Raw genomic sequence first — 25,971 nt, 5'->3', positions numbered from 1 at the left:
CGAGCAGAACGGCTAATTATTCAACACGATCATTTAAATACTGCCATGTCACTGCCCCCCATAACAACCCTCTGTAAAAACAGATATTTCTTCTCTGAGAAAATCCCTCGCAGGTAACATTTGTATAAACCCTTACAACCGCATGCAGCTACTCTATCATTCCGCTCAAAGGGGTCGAGATGTGTCCCTTTTCTCTCAATCATATCAAAGTGGCTTCTTTATTCATTCTGCTCGGCTGTGGAATGAACTCTCACCTCAGATAAAAGAACTACTTGCAGAAAAATTTTGTAAAGAGGTAAAACGGATGTATGTATAATAAAACCTCCTGTACGTAACATAATTTTTCTACTGTGTGAATGTTCAGTATGCGTGGGAGTACGGATGAAAGTTTATTGGATCCCGAGTTAGTGAGACTGTATGTGGGTGTGAGTGAGCCGGCCTAGCTGAAGTATATGTGGGGATTCTAGAGAGAGAGAGAGAGAGAGTGTGTGTGTGCGCGCGCGCGCGCGCGCGCGCGTGTGTGTGTGTGTGTCAGTGCATGCGCATGTGTGTGTTGAATAATTTGAATGTTGAACACCTCTTGTGATTATTATGCAGATATGCCTATGTAAATATGGTAACTGTATATAAGCACACTATGTAGATTATAATTGTATATATTGTAATTTTAAGTGGGGATGGAGGCATGTTTGTGTATGTGGGGCTAGGCCCTTTCTCCATTCACGATCGCTGAATTGTACCTACAACTAGTGGAAAGTAAACAATAATAATTTAGAGAAACTGGATGTGATATTTCTAGATCTTAATGGGTGGTAGGATATAGGAATCTGTGCTCAAATGGCCTTTACTTCAACTGCAGTAGTATTTACTCGTATAAGTTATAGTGTTTGGTTAGAAGGTTTGTAGAGATGTATATTCAGGGAATGGGGCTGGAAAAGAGAGTGGTGATGAGAGTACAGTGAGGTGGTTTTTGATTGAGAATGGCATAAATTTGTTAGTGTTCAAATGTAGAAGAATTATACGGAACAGAATTAAATAATTTGATAAATTGATATTCACCAGATATTAAATAGGAGTTGAATCATAGGTGGGAAATGATAATGTGGATGTGGGATGTTTATATCATAGAGACAGGTTAGGCGTGATGAAAAGGGGGCATATTCTCACTATTGATAGAAGAATTTTGAGATTTAACATTAACTGAAGTAGTTACATTAATACAACAAGCAAATAACCAATAGAGATAAGAAAAGTTAAAGCTTCACAGTAAAAATTCAAGAAGAATGATTGGATTGGAGTGATAAAATTTACAAGAATACACAGGATAACACAAACGTCATCTTAAAACTTACCTTAGTCCCAGCTGAAAAAAGAAAAAAAAGTTTGGAATTTTGGGGACAACTTCAGCACATCCATATAGACCATGAAATTGCCGGGCTGAGTGGCTCAGATGGTTAAGGCGCTGGCCTTCTAACCCCAACTTGGCAGGTTCGATCCTGGCTCAGTCCGGTGGTATTTGAAGGTGCTCAAATACAACAGCCCCGTGTCGGTAGATTTACTGGCATGTAAAAGAACTCCTGCGGGACTAAATTCCGGCACCTCGGCGTCTCCGAAGACCTTAAAATGTAGTTAGTGGGACGTAAAGCAAATAACATTATTATTATTATTATTATTATTATTATTATTAGACCATGAAATTGAGGATGAAGATAAATTTCAATACCTAATCCAGTCCATGAAGGTTGATAGCTGAGCTAGAGATTAAGTTTCAGTTCCCCCCACTACTGAAAATCACTCTAAGGCTGTAGAATCTCTTAGTGGTAGGTTTGGAAAGAAGATTTATTGAGAGAATTCTATGTCAGTTAGCTCATAAGTCTTGTTGTAAAAATGTTTTTCAGACAAGGGAGAAGCCAATGCATGCTAGTTATATGACAAGTTAGGAACACAGCTGAGAGTTTTAGAATCAATAGTCATTACTCGAGATAAGTACGGCTCGATGGTCTTTCCGTTAGTAGAATCTAGCTTGCTTCAGGAAGTATTACGCGTCTGGATGAGGAGTTCATCAATGACTAAAACGGATCAGGATAATGGACATGCTGACAAACTGACTGTGTTATTTGGTTTTCTGAATGGTGAAGTAGAAAATGAAAAAAGAATTACATTCGCTCAAGCTCGTTTTGGACTCTCTAATAAGTCAAGGAGTGCTAAGATTAAAGAACTTGAGCAGGAGGAGCAAGGTTTAGCTACTGCTAGTGTACTTTTTGCTGGAAAAGGAAACAGTTTGGAGTGCGTCTTCAGTAATACACCCCATTCTTGGTTCTTCTCATCATCCTTATAACCCCTTTTATTTACATCTAATTTGGGACACATACTGGCCTCATGTTTATCACTGCACATAAGACATTTTAGTTTTGTGATACAATTAGCAGCACTATATCACACCTTCAGACATGAAAAACAAGCTTTATTCTTTGACAGCCTATTATGTTTATACCTTAAGTTCAATTCTTGAGCCAGATGACACCCTTTTCAGTGTTTACATAGAACAGGCAGTGAAGAAAATCAATGAGGAATTTGGAAAGGGAATTAAAATCTGAGCAGAGGAAATCAAAACCCTGAGATTTGCTGATGATATTGTTATTTTTCTGAGACTGCAGAAATTGCTGAATGATATGGACAGAGTCTTTGGGAAGTAGTGCAAGATGAAAATAAATAAGTCCAAAACAAAAGTAATATAGTGTGATGAAAGAAAGTCCGGTGATGCTTGAAATATTAGATTTGGGTATGAAGTATTTAGGGAAGTAGATGAATATTGTTATTTGATTAGTAAAATAACTAACAATGGCAGAAGGTGCACATAAAAGCAGACTAGTACAAGCAAGGAAGTCCTTTCATAAGAAAATAAATTTACTCTTTGTACAATGATTTGGAATTAGAAAAATGTTTTTGAAAAGTTTTGTCTTGAGTGTGGCCTTTTATAAAGTAAAATATGGAGAATCACTAGCTCAGAAAGAAACAGAATGGAAGCTTTAGAAATGTTGTGTTACAGAAGAATGCTGAAGGTGAGATGGATAAATCGAACCATGAATGCTATTTTTTTTTTTTGCTAGTTGCTTTACGTCGTACCGACACGGATTGGTCATATGGCAACGACGGGACAGGAGAGGGCTAGAAGTGGGAAGAAAGCATCCTTGGCCTTAATTAAGGTACAACCCCAGCATTTGCCCAGTGTGAAAATGGGAAACTGCAGAAAACCATCTTCATGGCTGCTGATGGTGGGGTGCAAACCGAACCATGAATGAAGGGATACTGAATTAAATTTCCAAGCAGTGTAATTTTTAACTATCTTGCCATCCTGCTCACCTGCTTGCCACTGCAAATCTCTGCTGATGACTATTTCCTGTGCATTGAATTATCTGTACATTTACCTTGGAAATCCATACCTGTTGACATGTGATACTCAACATCATGTGGTTACAGTTTTGGACCGGTTACTCCCCTATAGTACAAGCAGCATCTCAGCCCCAAGTTTCAGACCTGATCCTCTGAGGTGACCAACGGCTTTGGCTGGTTGAGTTTTCTTAGGTTGTATGATGGTCCCCTCAGTGCAGGAATTTACACTGGAATCCATTGAGTAGCATCTCACACTAGCCTCCAAAAGGCCTCTGTACTCCATGTTAGGAGAGGCCTGTTGACCTGCTGGCCCTAGGTGTAGAACGATTTTGTTTGTCGTGACCCCATCTTAAAGGTAGTCTAAAATGAAAGTGGATCTTTTAAGTCAGCCTTATGAAGGAGACGCAGAAGGAGGTAATGAAGAGGAAGGAGAAGATTACGAGCAGAATGAATGTCAAGGCCCTCCTGTATATTTTCTCTTCTTGTTCTCCAATCTTCTTTAAGAAGAAGAAATAGTAAGATTTTCTCCGTTTACTACATGTACTTCTTCTCTTTCTTACTACCTTTACTGAGCAATATTGTTATCATCATTGTTACACACTCTTGTATGTAGAAATAGGAGGAGAAGAAGAATGAGGAGCAATTCTGTACACTACTGTACATTTTTCCTGTGTTATTCTTCAGTCTTCCTCCAGAAGGAGAAGTAAAAATAGATAAAGAAGAAGAAGAGGAAGAGGGGCAGGTGGAGGGAGAATTTCAAGGCCCTCCTGTATTTTTCTCTTCTTATTCTTCAGTCTTCCTTAAGGAGATTTAGAAGAAGACAGTGAAGGTGAAGAAGAAAAGGAGTGGAGGAGGTTTTCATGACCCTTCTGTATCTTTTCTCTTTTGGTTTTGTTAAATAAATTTATAAAAAGAATGCAAATATTATTGAGAAATTTGATTTAAACGTAAGAGAAAAGTCCAAGCTTCACCAAAAATTTCCGACTCCTGTACTGTTATTAAAATTGATGCCTGCAACAACTTGGTAGTATAGAGGTTCATTTCTGAGATGGGAAGATGTTTTATAAAGGATGGACTCTCCGAACATTTGCTCAGTGTTATCAGGAACACTGTAAGGCAGTACAACATAACAAATATTCAGCTTTTGCTGAACATCTTTACAGCAGTAATCACAAACTTGTTAGACAGAATTTATTTACAAATGCAATCATGGTTTAGAATTGAATATTCTGGAGAATATCAAAATATACTTAGCACAGAAAAAGGACCTGAGTACAACTTTAAATGAAACTGCCACTGATAACATCATAGTTACTCCTGCCGTTTATCTGTGATTGCCAAATTCTTGAAGTAGATTGTCTACGGAGATGTGCATGGAATTCGATATCCCAACAGCAGTTGTAGAGTTGATATCGCTGATAAACTATCTGTACTCCTGGATATGTAGTTGATCCCATTTTCAAGTTTTAATCACTTGGAAGCTAGCTTGAGGATCTGACGGAGCCAGTAATTGCATCTATAAGCCACTTTAGATATTTTGACTAAAATACAATCTTGAATCGGAGTCAGTAATTGGCTTAATAACGGATACCGGAGGGATCATCCCAAAACTTGTATCAATTCTTTATTGATTTTGACATGTTATCAAGACATCTACCATAATTGGATTGTAGTGTTCTATTTGCAACTTTGGCTTTATGCTTATGAGGCTAAGGATGTATATTTCTTGAATGAATCAACATCTTTCCTGCAAATATGGGTAGCCACAATGGACAAAGTATAACATATCAGGTTAGAGAAATTTTCGCCTTATAGAAATATAGCGGTAGTATGTTTTCAGTTATGGAGTTCCAAACAAATGAGGTATCAGAGTTAGCACAGATCCACGTATGGTGATGGCAAATATTCTTCCAATTCTATTCATAGCCAGCCCGAACTTCTTCTATAACTCCACGAACAAGGCAGATATTGTGCCACGAGTACCAACTATTTGGCCGATAATCTTGATTTCTTTTGGGTAGTATTTGTTTTTGTCAATATTCTACGTATCAAGCTGGCCAACATGAAGCTCGAATTAGATAGTCGGATCGATAATGAAGCCATTCTTGTCATTTTCTTTCAAGGCAGTTATGTCCGTTCGTCTTTTGCTGTGTGTCATAGACAAACCGTGGACTTCTTCGTGTACACGGAAGTTTTAGCTGCCGAGTTCTTCTGCAGTCAATGATCTTATCTTGTGTTGTTGTGAGTTTCGCATTAGTGTGCCATAGAAGCAAGAACCCAGAATGTGAGCCAGTGGAAAAATAAGATTTGCAAATATATTTTAATAGGCTACTTAAGATGATACATAACGAATGTTCTTACGTAATCTTTGTTACCATGTGAACCTGCTGAAAAGTTTAAAAAATTTTAATGCCCAATTCATTATTTCTTTCATCTCACAGGGATGTTTGAATGCCAGAAACATTTTTTACAAATTTGATGAATTAGGAGCCTTCATTTGGCAGTTTAGCAATTTCATAGTGTATAGGAAGTAGTGGAATAAGCTGCAGGAGGTACCAAAACTTGCTGTAAGGGGGGATGTAACTAAGTGCTGTGAGAATTACCACATTTAATACAGAATACAGTTCAGTAGGTAAAGTGTTCTGTTGACTCCAACTAATTGGCATTAAAAGGCCCATCATTATTTCTAAACGGGTATTATATGTTCATTTCATATGCAGGGGGGTGCAAATTGTGCAAATTTTTTAGTTCTAAACCAAATGTGTCTATCCCAAATTGATCTCCCCTGTAGAATTGTGTTTATTCCTCCACCCAGAAATTGTAGGTTTTTTGTTTTAATTTCAGCTGTGGTAATGATGCTGTGGCTGTGCACACTGGAGAAGAGGTCCTTGCTAGTAACCTGCGGCACAGGTCTTTTCATAACCACTTATTTATCGAACAACATTCAGCATCGTCTCCAAGAAGGCCATACCAATGTAAGGAATGCGGGAGTTCGTTTATGCAGAAAGGTAGTCTCGGTAGACATAAAGTAATTCACTCAGGAACAAGATCCTTCGAATGTCAGGAGTGCCATAGTTCATTCAACACAAAAAGTGATCTCTCTATTCACAAGGAAATTCACTTCGGCCCGAGGCCTTACCACTGTACAACATGTAATAGTTCGTTTGGCGCGGAAAGTGAACTCCGCAGGCATGAAATAATTCACTCCGGGCAAAGACCGTACTTTTGTGAGATATGCGATTGTTCGTTTGCGTGGAAAAGTAGTCGCAACAGACACATGGCGGTTCACTCACTTGTAAAGCCATTTCAATGTCAGGACTGCAACAGTTCCTTTGCTTCTAAATGTAATCTTCGTACACACATGGTCGTTCATTCCGGCGTCCGGGCGTTCCACTGTAAACAGTGCAAGATTTCATTTACCCAGAAAGGTAGTCTCCGTAGACACAGAGCTATTCACACCAAATAAGACCGTACTAATGTAAAGTGTGCAACAAGTTCATGCAGAAAAGACCACTTCTGGTGTAGAGTATAAACTGTTTGTTTGAGCACGTGGTTATATTTGTAGCCATGGGGTTTTTATCCTAGACGATCCTCATGCCTAGACTACAATGGTTCATGTAATTTTAATAGTTGTTATCGAATCTACACGATCCAGAAAAATGACATTCTAAAAAAATGCAACAGTACATCTACACTGAAAGATGATAAATTTGGGTAGTAAAAATGGTAATGCACTGTAGAGAAGTGCCGTCATTTTAAAGGAATGCATTTTTTTTCTATATCAAGAATTTGCTCACTCTGGAAAAAGGTTGGAAACACTCAGCCTTCAGAGAAATTTCTTAACTCATGTAGCAGTGAAATGTTATTCCTGGCTGCTGGTGGAAAATAATTGATGAAGATTAAAGCAACTGTTGAGTATATGTTTAAATTCATGTGGAAAATATATTCTATGTCTACCTCCTTAGCATAGTGGTTTGCAATATACTCTGCCATCCTCGGAAGCCTGGGTACGATTTCCATACTGCCAGTAATTTTAAAATGGCATGATAATTTTATTTGTTTGGAATGACGCATGCAACTCGCCTGAAAAGAGCTGTACTAACGAGGATATGAGTTTAGTGTTCTTTGCCTATTCTTTGTTATGTACAGTAATACTTAAGGGAAGATTTCCAACATTGTGTACTTGGACTGTCACTTTCAGAGTACTGTAGGTTGCAATTCAAAGACAGATCCAAGACTAGTTACACAATTGGTCGTTAAGGTGTTAACTATGGCAATTCTCAATATGAAAGTCAATACAATTGATTTTTGCTAATTAGTGATTATGTACAATTATTGCCCTATGTTATATACCTTTTTACAATCTTTACTTTCATTGTTTCATTGTACTATTATAATACACTTAATCCCTGACACATCCTCTTCAATCTAAGGCATTCATCCTCTTCATCCCAATTTTTTTTCGACCGAGAAAAAACTTTTTCTCGAAAATCCCCCTTCAAATATATATGAATAAATTTTGTATGTCAAATATCTTGCATTTTCTGAAAAAATAAGGAAAATGGAAAAGTGGTTTCTATTGGAATAATTGGACAATACTAATTAGATACGACAGAAATAACAGGCAGTATGAAACCTAATATTATGTAATGTATTAGACAGTGATATTATGTGCAGTGTCAAAGTATGTTTTAAACATGTAATAGTCTGACATAATATGTTATGAGGAGTTGCGTTTTGCAATATGCAGTGTACAACCTTATCTGTTTCACCTAACGACACACAATTTAGAAATGAGCATAATTTGTAACTACTCGTCCATATTGACTTCTTATGTAAGCTTTAAAACACATTTGTTTGAACCACAGAGAGCAACACAACATTCTAACCAGTCTGGTTAAATTGCTCGTCCACTTATGGAAGTTTATGAGCTGGTGGAGATAACTGATCTGAAGAAGGATGCCCTTTCTTCTTTGATTCAATTTTTCCAGCATTTATCAATGCACATGCTATAGGAACCTTGCACTCAAGGAATTACATGACCTTTTTGCATTTTGGTGCTTGCAATGTCTCCTGTAAAGAATCTGTGCATTGTCAGCACACATCCAAGGGAAAGAATACAACTTTCTCTCTCTTATGACAGAAAGTAGTCACAGAATTTGACAACGCTACATGAATATTATATACTACACCACACACCAGAAAAGCCCATTGATTCCAATTGGAATCATAAACTCCTTGATCAGTATAACATTCCCGTTTTGACATTATGTTTATTAGATGCTTTTAATATAATCGAAGCTGAAAATCTTATGTAAATATTTTCAAACATCATAGAGAATAATATATTAACCGTCGAAGCGTTGAACTGAAAACCTAACAAATCAAGTACCAGTAGATAACCTTGACATAGTGCAACATTCACAGTCATTAATCACAAATGCTTATGCAGAACATCCTGGCAGCTTCCATTGAAAGAAGATATCTCACAAAGAGTTACTTAGGAAAATCACAGAAGGTTTATTAGTTATTGATTCCAATTGGAATCATCAGGATTAATCTGACTCTCAAGGTTACAAAAGTTTATTGGAACAGTATGTTCACAGATTGGTCATTAAGGTGAGTACATGCTACTCATACACTCTGCATATAGTGGAGTCATTTTTAAGGTGCTAATTATGAATTTGTGTGCAAGTAGAATTTAAAACATTCTCACCATAATTTGGTCTCAGGACAGACTTTATTTAGCTAGTTGCTGTACATCACACCGACACAGATAGGTCTTACGGCGACGATGACAGACCATTAAAGCAGTTGCGTATTGGTATTCAAAGTCTCTCAAAAATTCAAGAGTTTCATCATAACAGCTGTTTTGATCTGCATTTACCTGATGTGAAGTTTTTAATATCTATGAAACATTGTTTATGTCACAGTAATTATTTAAATAAGTGGGCATTCTGATGCACAAGCCATGCTTCTTGTGTCAACCCTTGCTGTTTTTACTTTCTAAATAATTCAGGAGAGTTACATCTCTACTGAGGTGAAGCTGTCTTTTAATCTTGTACCAAATATTCCTCTTCATTTGACACTTTTGTATGAAATTTTTGTTGCTATTGATAATGATGAACAAAATAAAAAACAACACTCAGTAAAACTTCAGTGTGTATTTATATTTTCCTTCCTATTCCTCCAATCCTTTACACACCTTTATGATGTTAATTAACAAAAAGCTGGGCTGAGTGGCTCAGACGGTTGAGGCGCTGGCCTTCTGACCCCAACTTGGCAGGTTCGATCCTGGCTCAGTCCAGTGGTATTTGAAGGTGCTCAAATACGTCAGCCTTGTGTCGGTAGATTTACTGGCACGTTAAAGAACTCCTGCGGGACTAAATTCCGGCACCTCCGCGTCTCCGAAGACCGAAAAAATAGTTAGTGGGACGTAAAGCAAATAGCATTATTATTATTATTAATTAACAGAAATAATTATCCCCACTTTAAGATAGCAGCCACTGAGTCTTCGTAAAAGAATCTTGGGAAGAAACTGTGTCTTTTTATGTACGGTACGATTTACTTTTGTGACTTGTTTTTTTTTTATTGATGGTTTCTCTATATACTCCAATTGTTAAGTGATGATGAGCAGTGTTCACTTTTCTATTGAGATTGATTGCAGTACATTAAAATTAATCTAAATAACTCGTGCCATCTTAAACTTATAATTTCATGATGTTTCAATGCTTTTCCCACCGGTTGTGAATTGTGGACAGGAATTAAAATAGAATACTCCCATCCCCTAGTTCCTGGATCTGAGGAGAGAATAATTATTTATTTCAATTCATTATTGTGATATGAGCATAATATTCTTATTACATTTAAATTTGTGTACTACTTTCTTAAACATTACAGTTACACCTAGTTACTATTTCCACCTAATTTCTAAATTGTAGTTTTAAAAAGAAAGAAACAATTTGTCCTAGGCATTAACAATGCTTTATTGTCTAGGACAACATGTGTCTTACATTTACTTTTCATTAGCACAAGTAATTGTGTATCATGAGTTCAAGCAGATTTCTCCTCGGCTTACAATAAACACTATGAATCCTCGACCCACAGGTATGGAATTTTGGCAGCTGAGTAAGACATAGTTCATTTATTCGCAATCTAAGCAGATTCACATGCAGTTTGACACACTAACAGTTCCAATGAAACTACAGCCATGATTCTAATTGTCGAATTTGTTCTTGCTGTCTTTTTATACTTTTAGTTAGTGCTAATCTCTTTTCATTTCCTTCTGACACATACTTCTTAAAATATAAGAAACGTTACTACTTGCCCTGGTGTGATGAACAGGAATTAGCGATAGGTATAATTTATAATGGGAAATGTTTCATAAATGTCGTAACTTCTTCGATGTCACTTAATAACAGGCTGTGTAAGGAATGATAGGGTATGTACTACCGGGATGACAGCCCTAAATGCAGATCAGCGGTGATTTTTAGTAAAAATTCTACGGAGGAATTAGGAAACGAGCGAGCGTAGTTAGGGTGACTCATTAGAACTACTCTGGGAATATTCGGTCAGAATATAGAAACAGATCTTTCTTTTCATCTATTGCAAGACAAAGCAAGGCGTCTATTCCAGAATCAGACGGATAGAACAGAGTTTTGGTTTTTGTAGGAAGATGTTGATGAAGAGAAACGTAAAACTGATTGCAATCCGGCGGAGATGATTGTACCTAGGTAGAGGAGTTGATAACCGCAAATAGCTGGTATGAGTGTTTGCATATTGAGTCTCTTGGTGTCTGAATAATAAATACTGAAAAGGGTGTATTTTAAGCCTCACATAAGAGAAACTTGACGCTACTGAAGTTAGAACTGAAAGTGATCGTTGGCATTGTAAAATATTAGGTTTCTAGGCTCACTTTGGGAGGTTAATGTTGTCGAAAGTATTCACAATGAGAACAGTTTTAATATTTGATTTAGGTAATATTACGAAGTTCACATTACAAGGAACTTGTGGATAGCCTCCCACTGCCTGGGACTTACTTATAGCAAAGCCATCGAAAGGTTATATTATAGATTCGGTCGTTGTGAACTGCTGATTAAAATATACGTTCTCAAACCTAGTTCTGGTTTAACCCAGGCTGGAGGTCAGTAATGCGTGACCTACAGTACGTTATATAACAGGTTCTAAACGTAGGTCTGAGCCTTAGAAACCTTAGGAATCCATTTGCAATATATACCGCCATGTTATATCCTTTGGTTGAGTCGGCATTGCCTGGAGATCTCCTGAGAACATGGGGAAGAATGTTTACTTCCAACAGAGCTGAAACTGAGTTACGTCAATACCGCTATACTCCAAGTTTGGATGCTTGAGGTAGAGGGTGAAGTGTGTATTCAGCAAGCTCGTAGCAATTATATCAATGACACTGTGTCTGAGTATGTTAAAAAATAATGAGGTGGCTATTTCAATGGAAGCAAATCGACAAAAGAAGAAGTGCATTTGGTGTAATATAACCTCCTACAATGCATCAGAATATTTTACGGCCAGAGAAAAGTCACTAGGTGGTAAAAGGTACCTGCTTAGGAGAAAGGGTTTTCTTTGTGTGTTCAAAGTCATGTCATAGGCCGGAGAGATATGAGATTTATGAGAAATGTCTTGCTCGTCTTAAGTGTATTTGATGATAATGTTCCCTATATGCCCAGGCTATACATGGTTCGGAAGAGTGAACCAAGCATATAACAGTGTAAGGAGTCCCAGGTCTTGTTGTCTCAGAAAGGTGGTCTCACTCTTCTGCAAATAGTAAGGGCTGAAATAATGATAACTAATAAATCGAAGGAAGTAAGTGCTTTGTTCGACCGTGGCGCTCCTACATACGCTGCGTGCGTGGCCTCTTACATCTGCTATACCAACCTTCGGGATGGGCGAGGGTAGCGCACGATGTCACCATTTGGCCCGTCCATCCCTTCAAGCCACAGCACTCCTGTTCGGGCTTAGGTGTTAGGATGGCACACTCCCTCTTCCGCCCGTGCTGGCGCGACGTAAGGGCTACAGAAATTATGTGTCTCGCGGATCGAGATCCTGCCATACCTCGATATTTCCACAGGGTTCCAGTGATTGACGCATCTCGAACCTTGGCCCCGTTTATATAAGGCAGGAGCATAAGCGGAAGAGCGAGTTACAGTAGGGCCCACGAGAGTTGAAGTCTGACGTTTAGCGCCACCGGCGAGAAAATGTTGACTAATGCTGCTCGAAAATGGCCTGTTGCTATGGCAACGATAACAGAGTTGCAACATTTTAAGACGCTATCACCACGTGGGTTGGCTTGCTCTCAGTCGATTTTGTCATTCATATTCTGACTGATTTCTTTTCTCGATGAAGTATCGTCTTCCTATTGTGTTTATTATACCGTAGTTTGTTCCTGAATTGTACAGGTACCGTTAACAATCGAAGTTAAATAATAAAAAAGCTGTTAATGTAGGTAGTGTTGTTCTATTCTGTGATTACCATGTGCATTTGTTGAGGTTATTGTCAGAAACTGATGATTTTGTTAGCGACTATGAAATATTTTATATATATATCGATAATGTCGGGTTCTGTCTTAAATGTTAGAATTATTAACACGAGCTTAGGAACCGGTCAACCTAAATAAATTGCATTAGGCCTAGGCCTACATGTTTTATTAAACACTCAGCCTGTCTGAAAGGGTGGTAGGCCGCAAATGGATGTAACTATGACAACGCAGCGTACTTCGTAGTTACAGCTTTCGCCGCTCACCTGTCAGACTTCAACTCTCGTGGGCCCTACTATAGTAAGTGAGGAGCTCAGCCCAGAGTTGAGTTGGAGGTGCCGTACTTGAGTGAGTGTGCGGACTTCGTGGAGCGAAGGAAAACGAAGTCAATCAGTAGCCGAGAGTGAGAGACAGCCTGAGTTGAGAGGAGCATCTGTGAAGTGTTCCTGCTGTTTGCTTGTCGTCTTGGTGCAGGCGGCTGTAAAAGGTCATTGGGTGTTCTGCTGCAGCGTGAAGGGAACACTGGGTGCTGACGTGTGCAGGCTGCGAATGAAGTTCCATTGGAGTGTGGACAGCAAACATCATCCTGAGCAGCGATACTGTCGTGCGTGGGCTGCGAACTGTGGACTCGGACAACGCGGCTATGTGAGACTGTGGCGTAAGTGATCGACGACTGTGTGTATAACTGCAGATTAACTCTGAGAAACTCTCTGTGTAACTGTATGTCCAAAGTATAACTGTGATGTGAAAATGGGAACTAATATTTACTGGACATAACTGAATTATAACATCAAAGCATCTAAGAGTATTTATTTATTCATCTGCCATGTCGACTTGTGTATCCAGCCGTTATCTGTATTATCGGCCATTGTTGGAACTGTTACCTAACTGTGGAGGTACCAGACCAATTTAATTCAAGTTTCTCATCCATTATTGTCATGCGTTTGACTGGACTATGTTATGCGCTGAATTATCATTTGTAACTTCTGCGCACCTTCGCGGTGCACGCGTTGAATTATGGGACTGGCTACTTTCTAGCTCTGTGTGAGCTCAGTAGTCTGCAGTAGTCTGCTCGCCGCTACACTCCAAGATGGCTGTGTTGTGTGAAGCTCCCAAGTGGACGGCTTGGCAAGAAAGGAAAGCGATTACAATGGAGCTTGACTCCGGAGGCTAAGTGATGATGTTAGGGCTAGGCCCTGTTATTCTTTGAAAGTTATTCAGTGTGCTCCAACCTTAATATTTTCTTAATGTAACATGTAAACTTGGTGCTATGAGTTAACCGTTATCGGTATGAAAAGTTTTAAGTGTCTTGTAAGTTGGATATCTTAACTCCAAGTAAGTACTGAAAAGTATAATTTATGAAGGGATCCCGTTCGTTCAGACACTAGTGTGAGTAATTTCATCGTGGACATGACCAACATTATAAACACAACTTTTGGTATAGTGTAACCTTGTAAGCAAAATTTGATACATATTTGAACTGAATCCGTTGGAAAAAGTAAATTAATGTAATGTAGGGAGATCGGGATCGCTAATTATGCATCTATGAGGTGATATTTAGTGTAAGTGATTTCATCTTATGGTTTTGTCGCTGCGCATTATTGCCAACTGTTTTTCGTGATGTTCATAATGATGATTATTATTATTATTATTACTTTTATCCTTTTAGTATTCATTTCGGTGCGTGTTTTCTCCCTTAATTTTTTCCTGGTCGGTGGTATTTGCCGTCTGATTTTTGTCCTATTGCCTTCGTGGCTGATTATTTGTACGTGATTATTATTGCATTGTTACGGGCGTTAATTAATGACACCTCATATTCGCATCGTAGCGCAATCCACGGCCCCCTCTGTTCTAAAGTATGTAAACAGCAGGTGAATTGGTTAAGTAAGGCTAATGTAAACTGGTACTATCACCTCTTGGATAAATAATAATAATTATTATTTTAATAACTTAAAATCTTAAAATTGAAATTTGCTGGTCGAAATTAAGTTTAATCTAGGGGTCTTCTTTCGTTGTCTTATAACCTTTCTCGCATTGTGTTCCTTGCTTTTGTCTTTATTGCGTCATGTCATCCCTTCTTATCTAGTCTGAAGATACGTTATTTTTTTGGGGTGGCCTTGATGATTATTATGGGATCTTGGCTTCGCGTCGGTAACGGGTAGCTCCTGTTGTGTGCTTCAGTGTTCTATTATTATTATTATTATTATTATGTGCGCACCGTTAATTGTAAATTTTCCTTTAATATACTTCATTTTGTTGGGGTTGTTGTGCGCTATTATTCAATTGTGTTTTCATCTACCGTGTTTCTTTGGTGTAATGTTAATTCGCGTTTGGAGCCACTATTTTTTTTTTCTTTTCCGTGTGTCCTTGTGTGCGTCTTGTATTTAGCATTTTTGTAGTGTAGCAAATTTCAATTTTAAAGAGATTTTATATCGCGGGCCCGCATATTGGTTGCAACCAATTTTTAAATAATTTTAATCTTCCTGTATGTAAGGTAATGAGTTAGTAATGAATTTTCAAACCTTAATCCTGGCGGAAGCCTATGTTATTGTGAGCTTCATTTCATCTTAATTTCAACTTTATTTTAAAATATTGTTTCTCTCATTTAGTTTAATTGCATTTTAAATTTTTGGAAAAAGGATATATATATTTATTGTTCTTATTTTATACCATTTTCAAGTTACATTTACTTAGTAAATTTTCTTCATTTTAAATTTATCTCGTGTGTCATTTAGTAGCTAGCAATATTTTCCTGGCAACCTGTCAAAGTCATGTAAGACCCTGGCCTTTTTATTCTCGCTTTTGCCCTCCACGCTTCATTTTCTTTTTTATGCTACTGCCCTTACGGTAAGTATTGTGCTTGTTTTCTTCTTGATGTTTGTGCTTTTCATTTGGATGTTTTGTTTACTAATTGGTAAGGTTGCAATAACTTGTGTTCTTAGTAAATCTGTGTGTGTGTGAAATATGTAGTGTTATTTATTTAGGTCGCTACACGGTACTCTACTTATTTATCAACCCCCACAACACCTTTCAATACTGTGCGTAGTGGTTTTGCACGGGTTTGGCGGCCTCGACCTCCACCAGCGCCTGAGATGCTACTTCCTCCTTATAGGTGTGCTATCTGTCCCAGCATTACGTCACATGACGTCATAACCTAAAAGTGACGCATAAGACTGCAGTGCAAGCTTAACTTCACAGGCTTGCTTTCGACGTCCGGCTTAATTAACCTGTCTTACTCAGATTATCAAGTTGGACACCCGAGCTAACCTCGCAGATTCGAGTTCGACTCCATGACTAACACTAACCTTAGAGGGTCTTTAACCTTCCTGTCAGTTCTGTGAAGTTTTTGAGTTGAAAAATGAGCCTGTTGTCTTATGTTGAAAAGTCAGTGTGCTTGCTTTGCAGGAGCCTCCTGAGCTCGTCCACAGTCTCTTGACTGAAGGCCTTTCTGAGCGTGGATACTTGTTGGGCCACCGAAGAAAATATATTAGATTCCAAATGAAGTTCTTCGGTTGCAGAGAGATACTTGCTGCCCTTTTGCGGCGCAGGTACAGTTCGCTACCCGCCTCCAACGAGGATCATAAATTTCCGTGAATACATTTTTTAACTGACGAGAACATGGAGGCAGATTGAAGATGTTTCTGGGATATTACTTAATTATTTTCCTACAGCGATTGTTACATATCTGTAGTACACATGTCAGAATGCTAAAAACCGTTGAATGTGCTTTAACCGAAAACCAGTATTTCAGTGTTTTGATACACGAAGTAAAAATGCGCGCACTTGAAGGTCGAGCGTACTACCAGTAATGAGGTTGCAGTTGATGGACAAACATCTGAAAACCGGTACCAAATATCGGAGGATAAGCAAAACTCGGCGATCGTACGATTCCTTACAATATCCTCTTAGCTTTTGCCACTTGGAAGATATCATTGCCTCAAGCTGACCCTCACACAGAAGTGACTATTAAAAACTCTGTCCGCTGTTAACTTTTGCTCATGTCGCTTTGAGAAGAGAAAACACTCAAAAATTCTGCTTCTACTACAGCAGCTGATTAAACCAGTTCCTATTCGATGTGTACGCAAAAGCTGAAATTGTAAGGCTTAGGTATACTAGAAACTACAAACAAAAACTGCACCAACGTAAAGATGGCCTGGATGCTCTACAACTGTGCAGTTTACTGCCGGTACAAGCACTTGGTTTGAGGGCACACAGGATGCTATGACCCACGTGGGGCAGTTCAGGCGGCCAGATCTGTAACGCATGCAACACGAACTGGCCTGAAGCAACTGAAAATTATTTATCCCAGGACAAATGCATCAGAATCGACATGACGGTATAGAGCGAATGTTCTACTTGAAAATCAAGATATTCATGAATCTCTTTATCACAGGTCGACAGTTTGGTGTTCCTCTGTGTCATATGCATTCCGTCTACTGGAAAACTCTTTCATATTCTACTGTGGTTGGAAGAAAAACTTGCTCCAAACCGTATTGATTACGTCAGAAATCCAGACGACGACCGTAACCTCCATGATGTCTGACATGTGACATAATAAGGAATATGAATCGCAGAGATGATGAACACATGCCGGACGTGCTTAGACATCACTCTTGTAGCTTCACACTCTTCCAGCACGCATTTATTTTGAGAAGAGTTTGCATTAACGGCAGAATTCTACTTTTAAGGAAATGTTAGTCAATATCAAGTTAAGCAAGTAACAGTTACTAGTGTTTGGAACAGACTGTAACTGTCAAGTCACAGTTATTTCTTTCATGTACCTCTACCAACTTTTAAAGTTTTCTAAGATACCGTGGTGCCATAATGTTTTACTGTAGGAGTTCATTACAGGCCTGTATAACTGCCAACAAACACGCATATTTCAGCATCTTCAAATACCAACAGACCAAATCAGGCTCTCAAAAATCCAAATTAGTCTACCACGTCGTTACTTTACCCTGTGAGTTACTCCGACATACACTTTTCGTGTCAGGATGAAGAGCCGCTGAACTGCAAATAACACACACAGAAGATACAATGAAGTGTTGTGAGAGCAGCAAGAGAGCACTGAAAGGAGATTAAAAAACTCTCACTTCTTCCCCAAACAAAATCTTACAACGTGAAGAGGCGATCGACACATTTTTGAAAACCGTAAAGCCATGGAGGAAACTCCGGTCAGCTGCCTGTCGTCTAATAATGCCCGGTCTTTTTGACCGTGTGCGAAGAAATACGCGCGACCATACAAGGGTTATGGACCCTTCGGAGAGTCGGAGAAAATGTGCTTTAGTCGTGTGCAAAATTACGTACCAGGACAGTTCAGCTGCAACCAGGATTTTAGGTTTCCAAATTAAAAGCAACAAAGTTGAGAAGGAAAGCTTGGATTTAAGTGCAGAAAATGGGCACACTTGGATACAATGTACATGATGTCCCAAACTAGTAACATAAGGCAGGACGTAGCAAACTATAAGGAATAAAGCTGAGTCAACGTAAGATACAAGCAGAGAACTTCAGCAATGCACGTTCTAGTTCTTGCTTTTCTCCTAATGTATATAGACATAGACACGGTGAAATGTTCAACGAATATGTAATTAATAAGTTAGAGATCGAAACGCACAAGAGGAAGTCAAGTGTTCAGGGAGACTTAAAGAAAGCAAAGCATGGATTCTTTGCCTGCTAATCTGTCTACCTTCCCGTGTCGACTCAGTTAAATGTGACTTAAATGCTTTTCAGTCTGTCGAACACACAAGTTAAATATAGATATTACCGTATAACATACCTGTATGCTACATTGAACTAAGCATTGCATATGATCGAGGGGCCGACGACCTAGATGTTGGACCCCTTTAAACAACAAGCACGATCATCACCATTATATGATCGAGTAAAAAGCATTTACTGGTCCAGAAATAACCTACTACACCTGTGGTGACTCTGAGTCAAAGGATTTAGTGCGCTCTAAGGATTGCGTCTGCTAACTTCGCTCTTATCTCTCCATTTCATTCTGCTGTGGATCATCTGTGTGAATTTACTTTCTGTTTTCCCGTCATTGTTTGTGTTTTGTCATCCCGTGGATTTTTGCATCGATTTGAAGAGTCTAGCCCACTTTTGAAATCATATATTCTCCTCCTTGCAGTACTTGTTCAGAGCATTGTTGTTGGCTTCCGTTGGCGAATTTTCTCTAAGGAAAAGAATGCTAAATTGTTTCTAAAATCTTATTTTGGAAAAGCAGTCCAATTCCTTGACATTTGCTGACACACTCAACTTCTTTGCCGTTATGATATTGTGCCTGCATAGTCAGCTTGTGTGCGGGCATGTCTTCCATTATTTTCGCAGCTAATAATTTAAAAATAAATGTATTTCTAAATAAACAGAATTTTTCAAAAGATCATGAAAACCCGGTTAATCATCGGTGATCCTGCAGATCATAAAAGAGAATAATAAGCCATGGCCTTAGTTAAGGTAGAACCCCAGCATTTGTCCTGGCTGGAAATGGTAAAAAACGATAAACCATTTTCAGGGCTGCCGACAGTGGTGTTTGAACCCACTATCTCCCGAGTGCAAGCTCACAGCTGCGCAGCCCTAACCGCACGAATTGTAAAGTTCTTATCTGTACATGTGTCGAACAAAATAAACAATATATATTGATCCTGCTGGTACAAAGCTAGAAGTATTTAACATATTGTTGTAATGCACATTTCGGAAATTGCACCTGTATTATAGATTGTAACTTACACATTTACCTTGTATATAGTCTACTGTGTTGTCTGAATTATGAAGAGGAAAGCGTTGGGACAAACGCAAACACTCAATCTCCGAGACTGAAGGATTAATCAGAAGCGATTAAAACCCCCGAGCCGGCCAGGAATCGTACCCGGAACCCTGTGAAACGAAGGCTTCAACCCTGACTATTTAGTCAAGAATGTCACTGTCATTAACATTTGAAAATGGTCTTCCAGGTAAATGTACGATTCAAAGTTTCCCATTCATGTTCTAAGTCTTTAGGCTTTTTCAGTCGTGAACTTACCAGCGTTTCGCCACAGTGTATCAGTGGGCTCATCAGTTGGAATGCTACACCTTTTCAAGAGGCTAGTGCTCGTGTGCCGTTGAGACACCACTGCAAGCCCCCTGTGCAAGACAATTCAGTGACGGTGCACTAGGGGAAGCACGTGCCTCCACTTTTATAAATGCCTGCCTTTGGCCTACATATTCCTAGCTAGTCATCCACACTCAGCCATACCTCTCACTCTTCCGTCATTGTCAATATGCTTATCCCTACTTGTCCATCTGAGCTAGCTGATCATGTGAACTGAGAGTGTTTCCCTATCCAGGCAGTCAAGTGATCATGGTATTAGGTATCGTCCATCTCTTGTATTGTCGACAACTACCAGTATTCTGTCTTCACGTTTCATTGTTGTTTCGGAGTAAAGTTTTCTTTGTAGTGTAGGTCGATCTTTATGTTATGGATAAACGTGGGAGTTGTACGGCTGGGTTTAAACTTAAAGTGATAAAATATGCTGAAGAATATGGTAACAGAGCTGCCGGTGTGTAACCGAGTTTAATGTTCGCTACTGTCGTAAACAGAAAGCTGCGCTAGAAACCACCAACCGAACACGTATGGAATTTAGAGGTCCGAAAACTGGTAAGTTTCCTTAGCTGCAATACGAGTGGGTTCATTGCGTTACTGAGTTGCGAAATGATGGCTCGAGGCGCTACCATTCAAAGCGTTTGAACTAGCGATTAAAGGAGAAATCAGCTGTTCGGATCTAAAAGTGAGCCGGGGTTAGATTCATAGATTCATGACAACAGGAAGATCGTGTCTGCGGAGACGAACATCTCTCTGTCATAAAATGCCACGCGATTCAGCGACAAAATCATAGATTGTTGTCGCCATGTGATAGAAATGCTGAAGGAAACTTTACCTCTTATCTCAAATTGTATTTTCAGATCATTCCCCGATAAAATTCAGCATGCCACGCAACACCACCATCAACAAGAAACGAGAATCTAGTGTGCTTTTACGTACAAGTGGGTGTGAAAAACCGCGTTGCACTGTCATGCTAGCAATAACAGCAGACAGAAGAAAATTGCCACCATACGTTATTTAAAAAAAAATCAGTGCCGAAAGCGAAGTTTCTCAAAGGCACTCATGTACAGGTTCAGCTTTTGTCCAGGACTGGGTCCATACGGTGTCAGGAGCAGGCCAGGGGTACTGCTTCGACGCCCAGCAACGCTAGTGTGGGACATTTTCCACGGAAACTTGGTGGTAGACAAAAAGAAACATCTTCAGGAAATGAATACTGATCTCGTAATTCTTCGTAGACTCACACATTTTCTGCAGCCTTTAAATGATTCCGTCAACAAGTCCTTCAAGGACAACACACGTAAACTGTACGCCGAATGGATGGCAGGAGAGGACCACGAGCTGATACCAGCAGGCAAAATAAAGAGGCCGTCAGTTGAACTCGTGTGTGATTGTGTTATGGTTTCGACGGACATTATTGTGAAGAGTTTCTTGAAGACGGGCATCGCAAATGCGTTGGATGGAAGTCAGGTTGATGCAGTATTAGATGGTGACCAGAATGATGAACGGGAGGATAGCTCTGAGATTGAAGGCAGTGACAATGAATAGGGTAAGTATGCCAGTTGCCTTGTTTCAACAGCCTAATGTAAAGTTTACGTTTTCTTTTCGGGAATACGACGTTTCGCACACAAATCTACGCATATATCACGCAACGAATATGTTCACCCTTATTTTAGTTCAAAAAAGTGGGTATGAGTTATATGCGAGAAAATACGGTAATCTAGTTGTGAACGTCCCCTTTAAACCCACATACACAGTTACTCATATATTCTATTCAATAGGGCACATTTTGTAGATCAAATGTGTCCTCTATACAAACAACGAATATCAGGTCCAAGATCAATTCAAGACTCAAGAATACTAACAACGAATATCAGGTCCAAGATCAATTCAAGACTCAAGAATACTCGTTTATTATAAGAACATTGGCATAGTCCAACAACACCATTTGCAACAGTTTTAAGTGTTATTTTAATTAAAATTTGAAATGCATAGTCTAACATTTCATTACTGTTTTAGATGAAGTCTTTACTTAAGACATATCAATTTGTAACTTTTTATTGATTGTATGTATTTCCAATTTGATCATGGCTGAAGATGACCTAATGTAGCAAGGTTGAAACTAGTACCAGTAATATAAGCTATAATATTAATCTAATGGTACTCAATAGGTGGACCTTTTTCTATGCTTTGATATTGTTCGATTGTCAGTAAGGATTTTAATGAAATTAATAACTAATGAGGCCCAATCAAATCACTATAAGCACAATGTTATTTAAACCCTCTTCTAACGAACCCCGATTTAAGGAAAGGTCCGGTTCTGAGGAATATATTTCACATAAATTATGATCGCGCATCCCGTTGTAATGACAATTTGCGATAAAATAGCTTTCCTAAACTTGTTTTAAAAGTTACGGTAATTGACTTCAGTTTTCACGTAATCTTAGGCCGTAGTGAACGTGCTAATGGAGCCTTCGCAGCTCAGGAGACAGTGCGCCGGCATCTCACCGCTGGATTCAGTGGTTCAAATCCCGGTCATTCTATGTGAGATTTGTATTGGACAAAGCGGAGGCGGGGAATGTTTTTCTCCGGATACTCTGGTTTTCCCTGTCATATTTCATTCCAGCACCACTCTCGAATATCATTTCATTTCATCTGTCATTCATTAATCATTGCCCCGGAGGAGTACGACAGGCTTCGGCAGCCGGCACAATTCCTATCCTCGCTGCTAGATGGGGGCTTTATTCATTCCATTCCTGGCCCGGTCGAATGACTGGAAACAGGCTGCGGAGAAGGTGATTAAAGCCGTGGAGGATAGTGGAGTCCTTGTGATAAGAATTGTGACGGACAATCACAAAACAAACGTCTTCATGGTTAGACATTTTGGACAACCTCAGATATCCAGTCGATAATATTCCAATCAAACTAGAAACAGGAAATCAAATCCTGATTTGCTGGTACTAGGTTCGTGTTGTGGAAGACAGGATGAAGTGTGACATTTGTGTCAGCAACATATCACTGCCTAGAGCTTCGACACCGCTAAATGGAACTGATTATGCATCAGGAGAGAGGAGGAGTTCGATACCCAAAACCTTGTTTTGTTGCTCTGGCGAAGCATCTAAAGGAGTTCGCTTAAGCTGCTGTGCCCTATTGTCGACGTCCTTCAAACGTGAGAGCTAATACGAAGACTTCCGACGTCTTCCCTTTCAGAATACCGGGCGAGTTGGCCGTGCGGTTAGGAGCGTGCAGCTGTGAGCCTTTGTCTGGGAGATAGTTGGTTCGAATCCCACTGTCGGCAGCCCTGAAGATGGTTTTCCGTGGTTTCCCATTTTCACACCAGGTAAATTCTGGGTGTTTACCTTAATTAAGGCCACGGCCGCTTCCTTCCCATTCCTAGGCATTTCCTATCCCATCGCCGCCGTAAGCCCTATCTGTGTCGGTGCGACGTAAACCAACCAGCAAAAAAAGACTTTTCAGAATGTGTTTTGTTACAGTGTGAGGTCAAAGAACGTCAGCAAACTGTTAGTGATATTATTCTAACCAAGTTCGTAAGACCTCTTTTTTATATTCCGTTGGCAAGAACACAAAAAGTACGGTACCGTACCACTCTAAGCCTTCGTCCAGGAAAATCTTTAAATTGTTCATGAAGAGGCCAACTGCGACTTCATACAGGTAATTTTGCCGATATTTAATATTACTGATGTGATTTAAGAGCTTCAGTGAACATATGACCATACTGCATAGTGTTTTGTGGGCTGTCGTCATTAGAATAAGTTTAGAACATTGTGCGTCTATGTCTGCCATCTAGCGGAGAAATTATGTCGCAGCGTAGTCGCAAAAAGGCTCGCATAGACCAGGCAGTATAGGAGGATCGAGACGGCGGTGCTATACCGTTGCCTACGAGATACACAAGGCCGGGAAATAGGAAGCAATTTGCCGCTGAAAAAGCGGCCCGACCGTGTTCCCGGCTTGGCCGCTAGATGTCAGGTTTCCTTTCTGTTCTTGGCGGACTTTTAACATTGTGATGAGCGGACTAACAGTGATGTTGTGTTGATTTTGTGCAATTTATTGTCAGTATTTTTTCTGTCGGTGTGTGTATGTGAGGTTGAGAAGATGGTGAACTGTTGTGTACCTCTGTGTACTTCCGATACTGCTAAAAAGCAAGAAAATGTGACGTTTCATAGTTTCCCTTCGGAGCGCGGTTTAAGAGAGAAGTGGAGGCAAGCTATTTCCAGGCAAGGTGATAAAGTAGGATCTCTTTGGGTACCTAACAATTCTTCTTGAGTGTGTAGCTTGCATTTTAATACGTCAGATTTTAGTGTAAGCACATCAATCAAGCGAATTCTTCCCAACAAAGTTCCTTCTATTTTTAGTGTGTACCCTGTTCATAAACAGAAAAGTAACAAGCGCAGGAAGGATCCAGCTCCCAGAAACGACGTACCATCAAAATTTAGTAGAATTTCTGATTCAGATAATCTTCAACAAATAACGATTCTACACCAGTCACAAACGAAAAAGGGGTGCAAGTCTCGTTTCTATGTAAGGTAAAGGCTACGAGTAGCTCTTTTAAATCGAAATATTTATTGACGAGAAAGTCAAATACCAGGTTAAGGGAAACAATATTTAAATTGAGAAGTAGGATACGGGCAATGAAATCAGAAAAAAGGTTTAAGATATCTGAACTTCACCAAAAATTTCCGATCAGGATGATGCGTTCAAGAATTTCAGAAGGAAACCCCTGAACCGCAAAGTGCTGAAATTGTGATAACTTCCTGCATCTCAGGTAAGCTAATCTTATGTATCGGTACGTCATTACATTATAGATAATATTCTATGAGATTAAATGAATTGTTCCTTGTGATCATTTGAACATTAATGCTGCTGATATGTATTTGTCTTAATTGATCACGAAGTTTTCGTGAATTACTTATTTCGTCTTAACATAGTGTGAGACAAAGGCCTACGTTCTAGAAAATAAGTAATACAATTGCTCTTAGTCTATTTTTTATCTTATATCTGTTTGGTGTCCTCTGAAATTACTAGTTTTAATTTAATTTTATAGTTTTTTGCAAAAAACGTGTTGCAATGAGCGGGCGAGACAGAATAGTGAAGAGAACTCTAGCGGCGCTTATCGGAAGTATCTCGAGGACAAGTTTAGAGTGCTTTATTTCCCGGTCTTGTGTATCTCCAAATACAGTATTGGTATCTCGTAGGCAACGGCTATACACACGGACTACTGTGAATTGAAGTGAGCTATTAGCCAGGAAATCTGTGAAGTCGGAAACGAGTAGGTGCTGACGACGACGACGGCCTTAAGGCGCACTCCGCTTCCACTCAGTCGGCTTGTACTTCCCCACGTTGCCGAGTCAGAGCTGTGCACGCCTATCGTTCATAGGCTCGAGTTACCCATTTTGCTCTACAAGATACGGTTGATAGCTATCCTCTTTGGTTGAAAGTTTCCACTGCGGCTTACGAATTGACTCTTGGGACCGATGACCTTCGATGTTAGGCCCCTTAAAACAACAAACATCAGCACGGATTGACTCAGTAATTTGTTAGTGTGTGTTTGTATTTGTGTACTTTTGGATCAACACGGTTACTTGAGGAGATGATTTTTATCGATGCCTATTTTACTTCAAGTTTTTAAAAGCATGACATTTTGCTATACAAGCGATATAGTAGCGGCATAATATTGGGTATTATTCAGATTGACAATTATTCATAGGAGAGTCTAGCATGTAAAGCCCCCAAAAAATTAAATGACCATTGCTTATGGCACCTATAGAATCATAATTTATTTTCCTGGTACACGGTGATTACAAAGCATGTTTCGTGACTTTTATGCAAATGCCATATTGAATACATTACGTACCTCCTTGTAAGAAAGAATATACACATGCATTCTACGAAGTACCGTAGTTAAGATAGTGTAATGTGCGTCCCTCCAGGCTTGCGCTATCTTATAACGTCCTGGACCAGCGATCGTAACAGC

The 25,971-nt window shown here is 39.3% G+C and overlaps 2 protein-coding genes and 1 long non-coding RNA gene across 3 annotated transcripts in view; 2 read left to right on the top strand and 1 right to left on the bottom strand.

The window, feature by feature from the left end:
• Nucleotides 1-9,527, top strand: part of LOC136881955 (zinc finger protein 32) — a 47,066-nt gene extending 37,539 nt beyond the window's left edge. Inside the window, exon 6 of the mRNA XM_067154425.2 lies at nt 6,238-9,527. Coding sequence (XP_067010526.2) covers nt 6,238-6,859 — 622 coding nt within the window. The 3' untranslated portion in view covers nt 6,860-9,527. The remainder of the gene's footprint in view (nt 1-6,237) is intronic.
• On the bottom strand, nt 4,570-25,951 carry LOC136881956 (uncharacterized). Its single transcript, XR_010861057.2, has 2 exons — nt 25,852-25,951; nt 4,570-6,786 (listed from the first exon to the last, which is right to left on the bottom strand). It is a non-coding gene; the product is annotated as an uncharacterized lncRNA (long non-coding RNA).
• Nucleotides 25,241-25,971, top strand: part of LOC136881954 (gastrula zinc finger protein XlCGF7.1) — a 48,809-nt gene continuing 48,078 nt past the window's right edge. Inside the window, exon 1 of the mRNA XM_067154424.2 lies at nt 25,241-25,533. The gene's annotated coding sequence lies outside the window, so the exon portion shown is untranslated. The remainder of the gene's footprint in view (nt 25,534-25,971) is intronic.

This window comes from Anabrus simplex, chromosome 10, assembly GCF_040414725.1.
Source record: "Anabrus simplex isolate iqAnaSimp1 chromosome 10, ASM4041472v1, whole genome shotgun sequence".
Classification (NCBI taxonomy): domain Eukaryota; kingdom Metazoa; phylum Arthropoda; class Insecta; order Orthoptera; family Tettigoniidae; genus Anabrus; species Anabrus simplex.
This window is presented reverse-complemented; position numbering and strand designations above follow the sequence as displayed.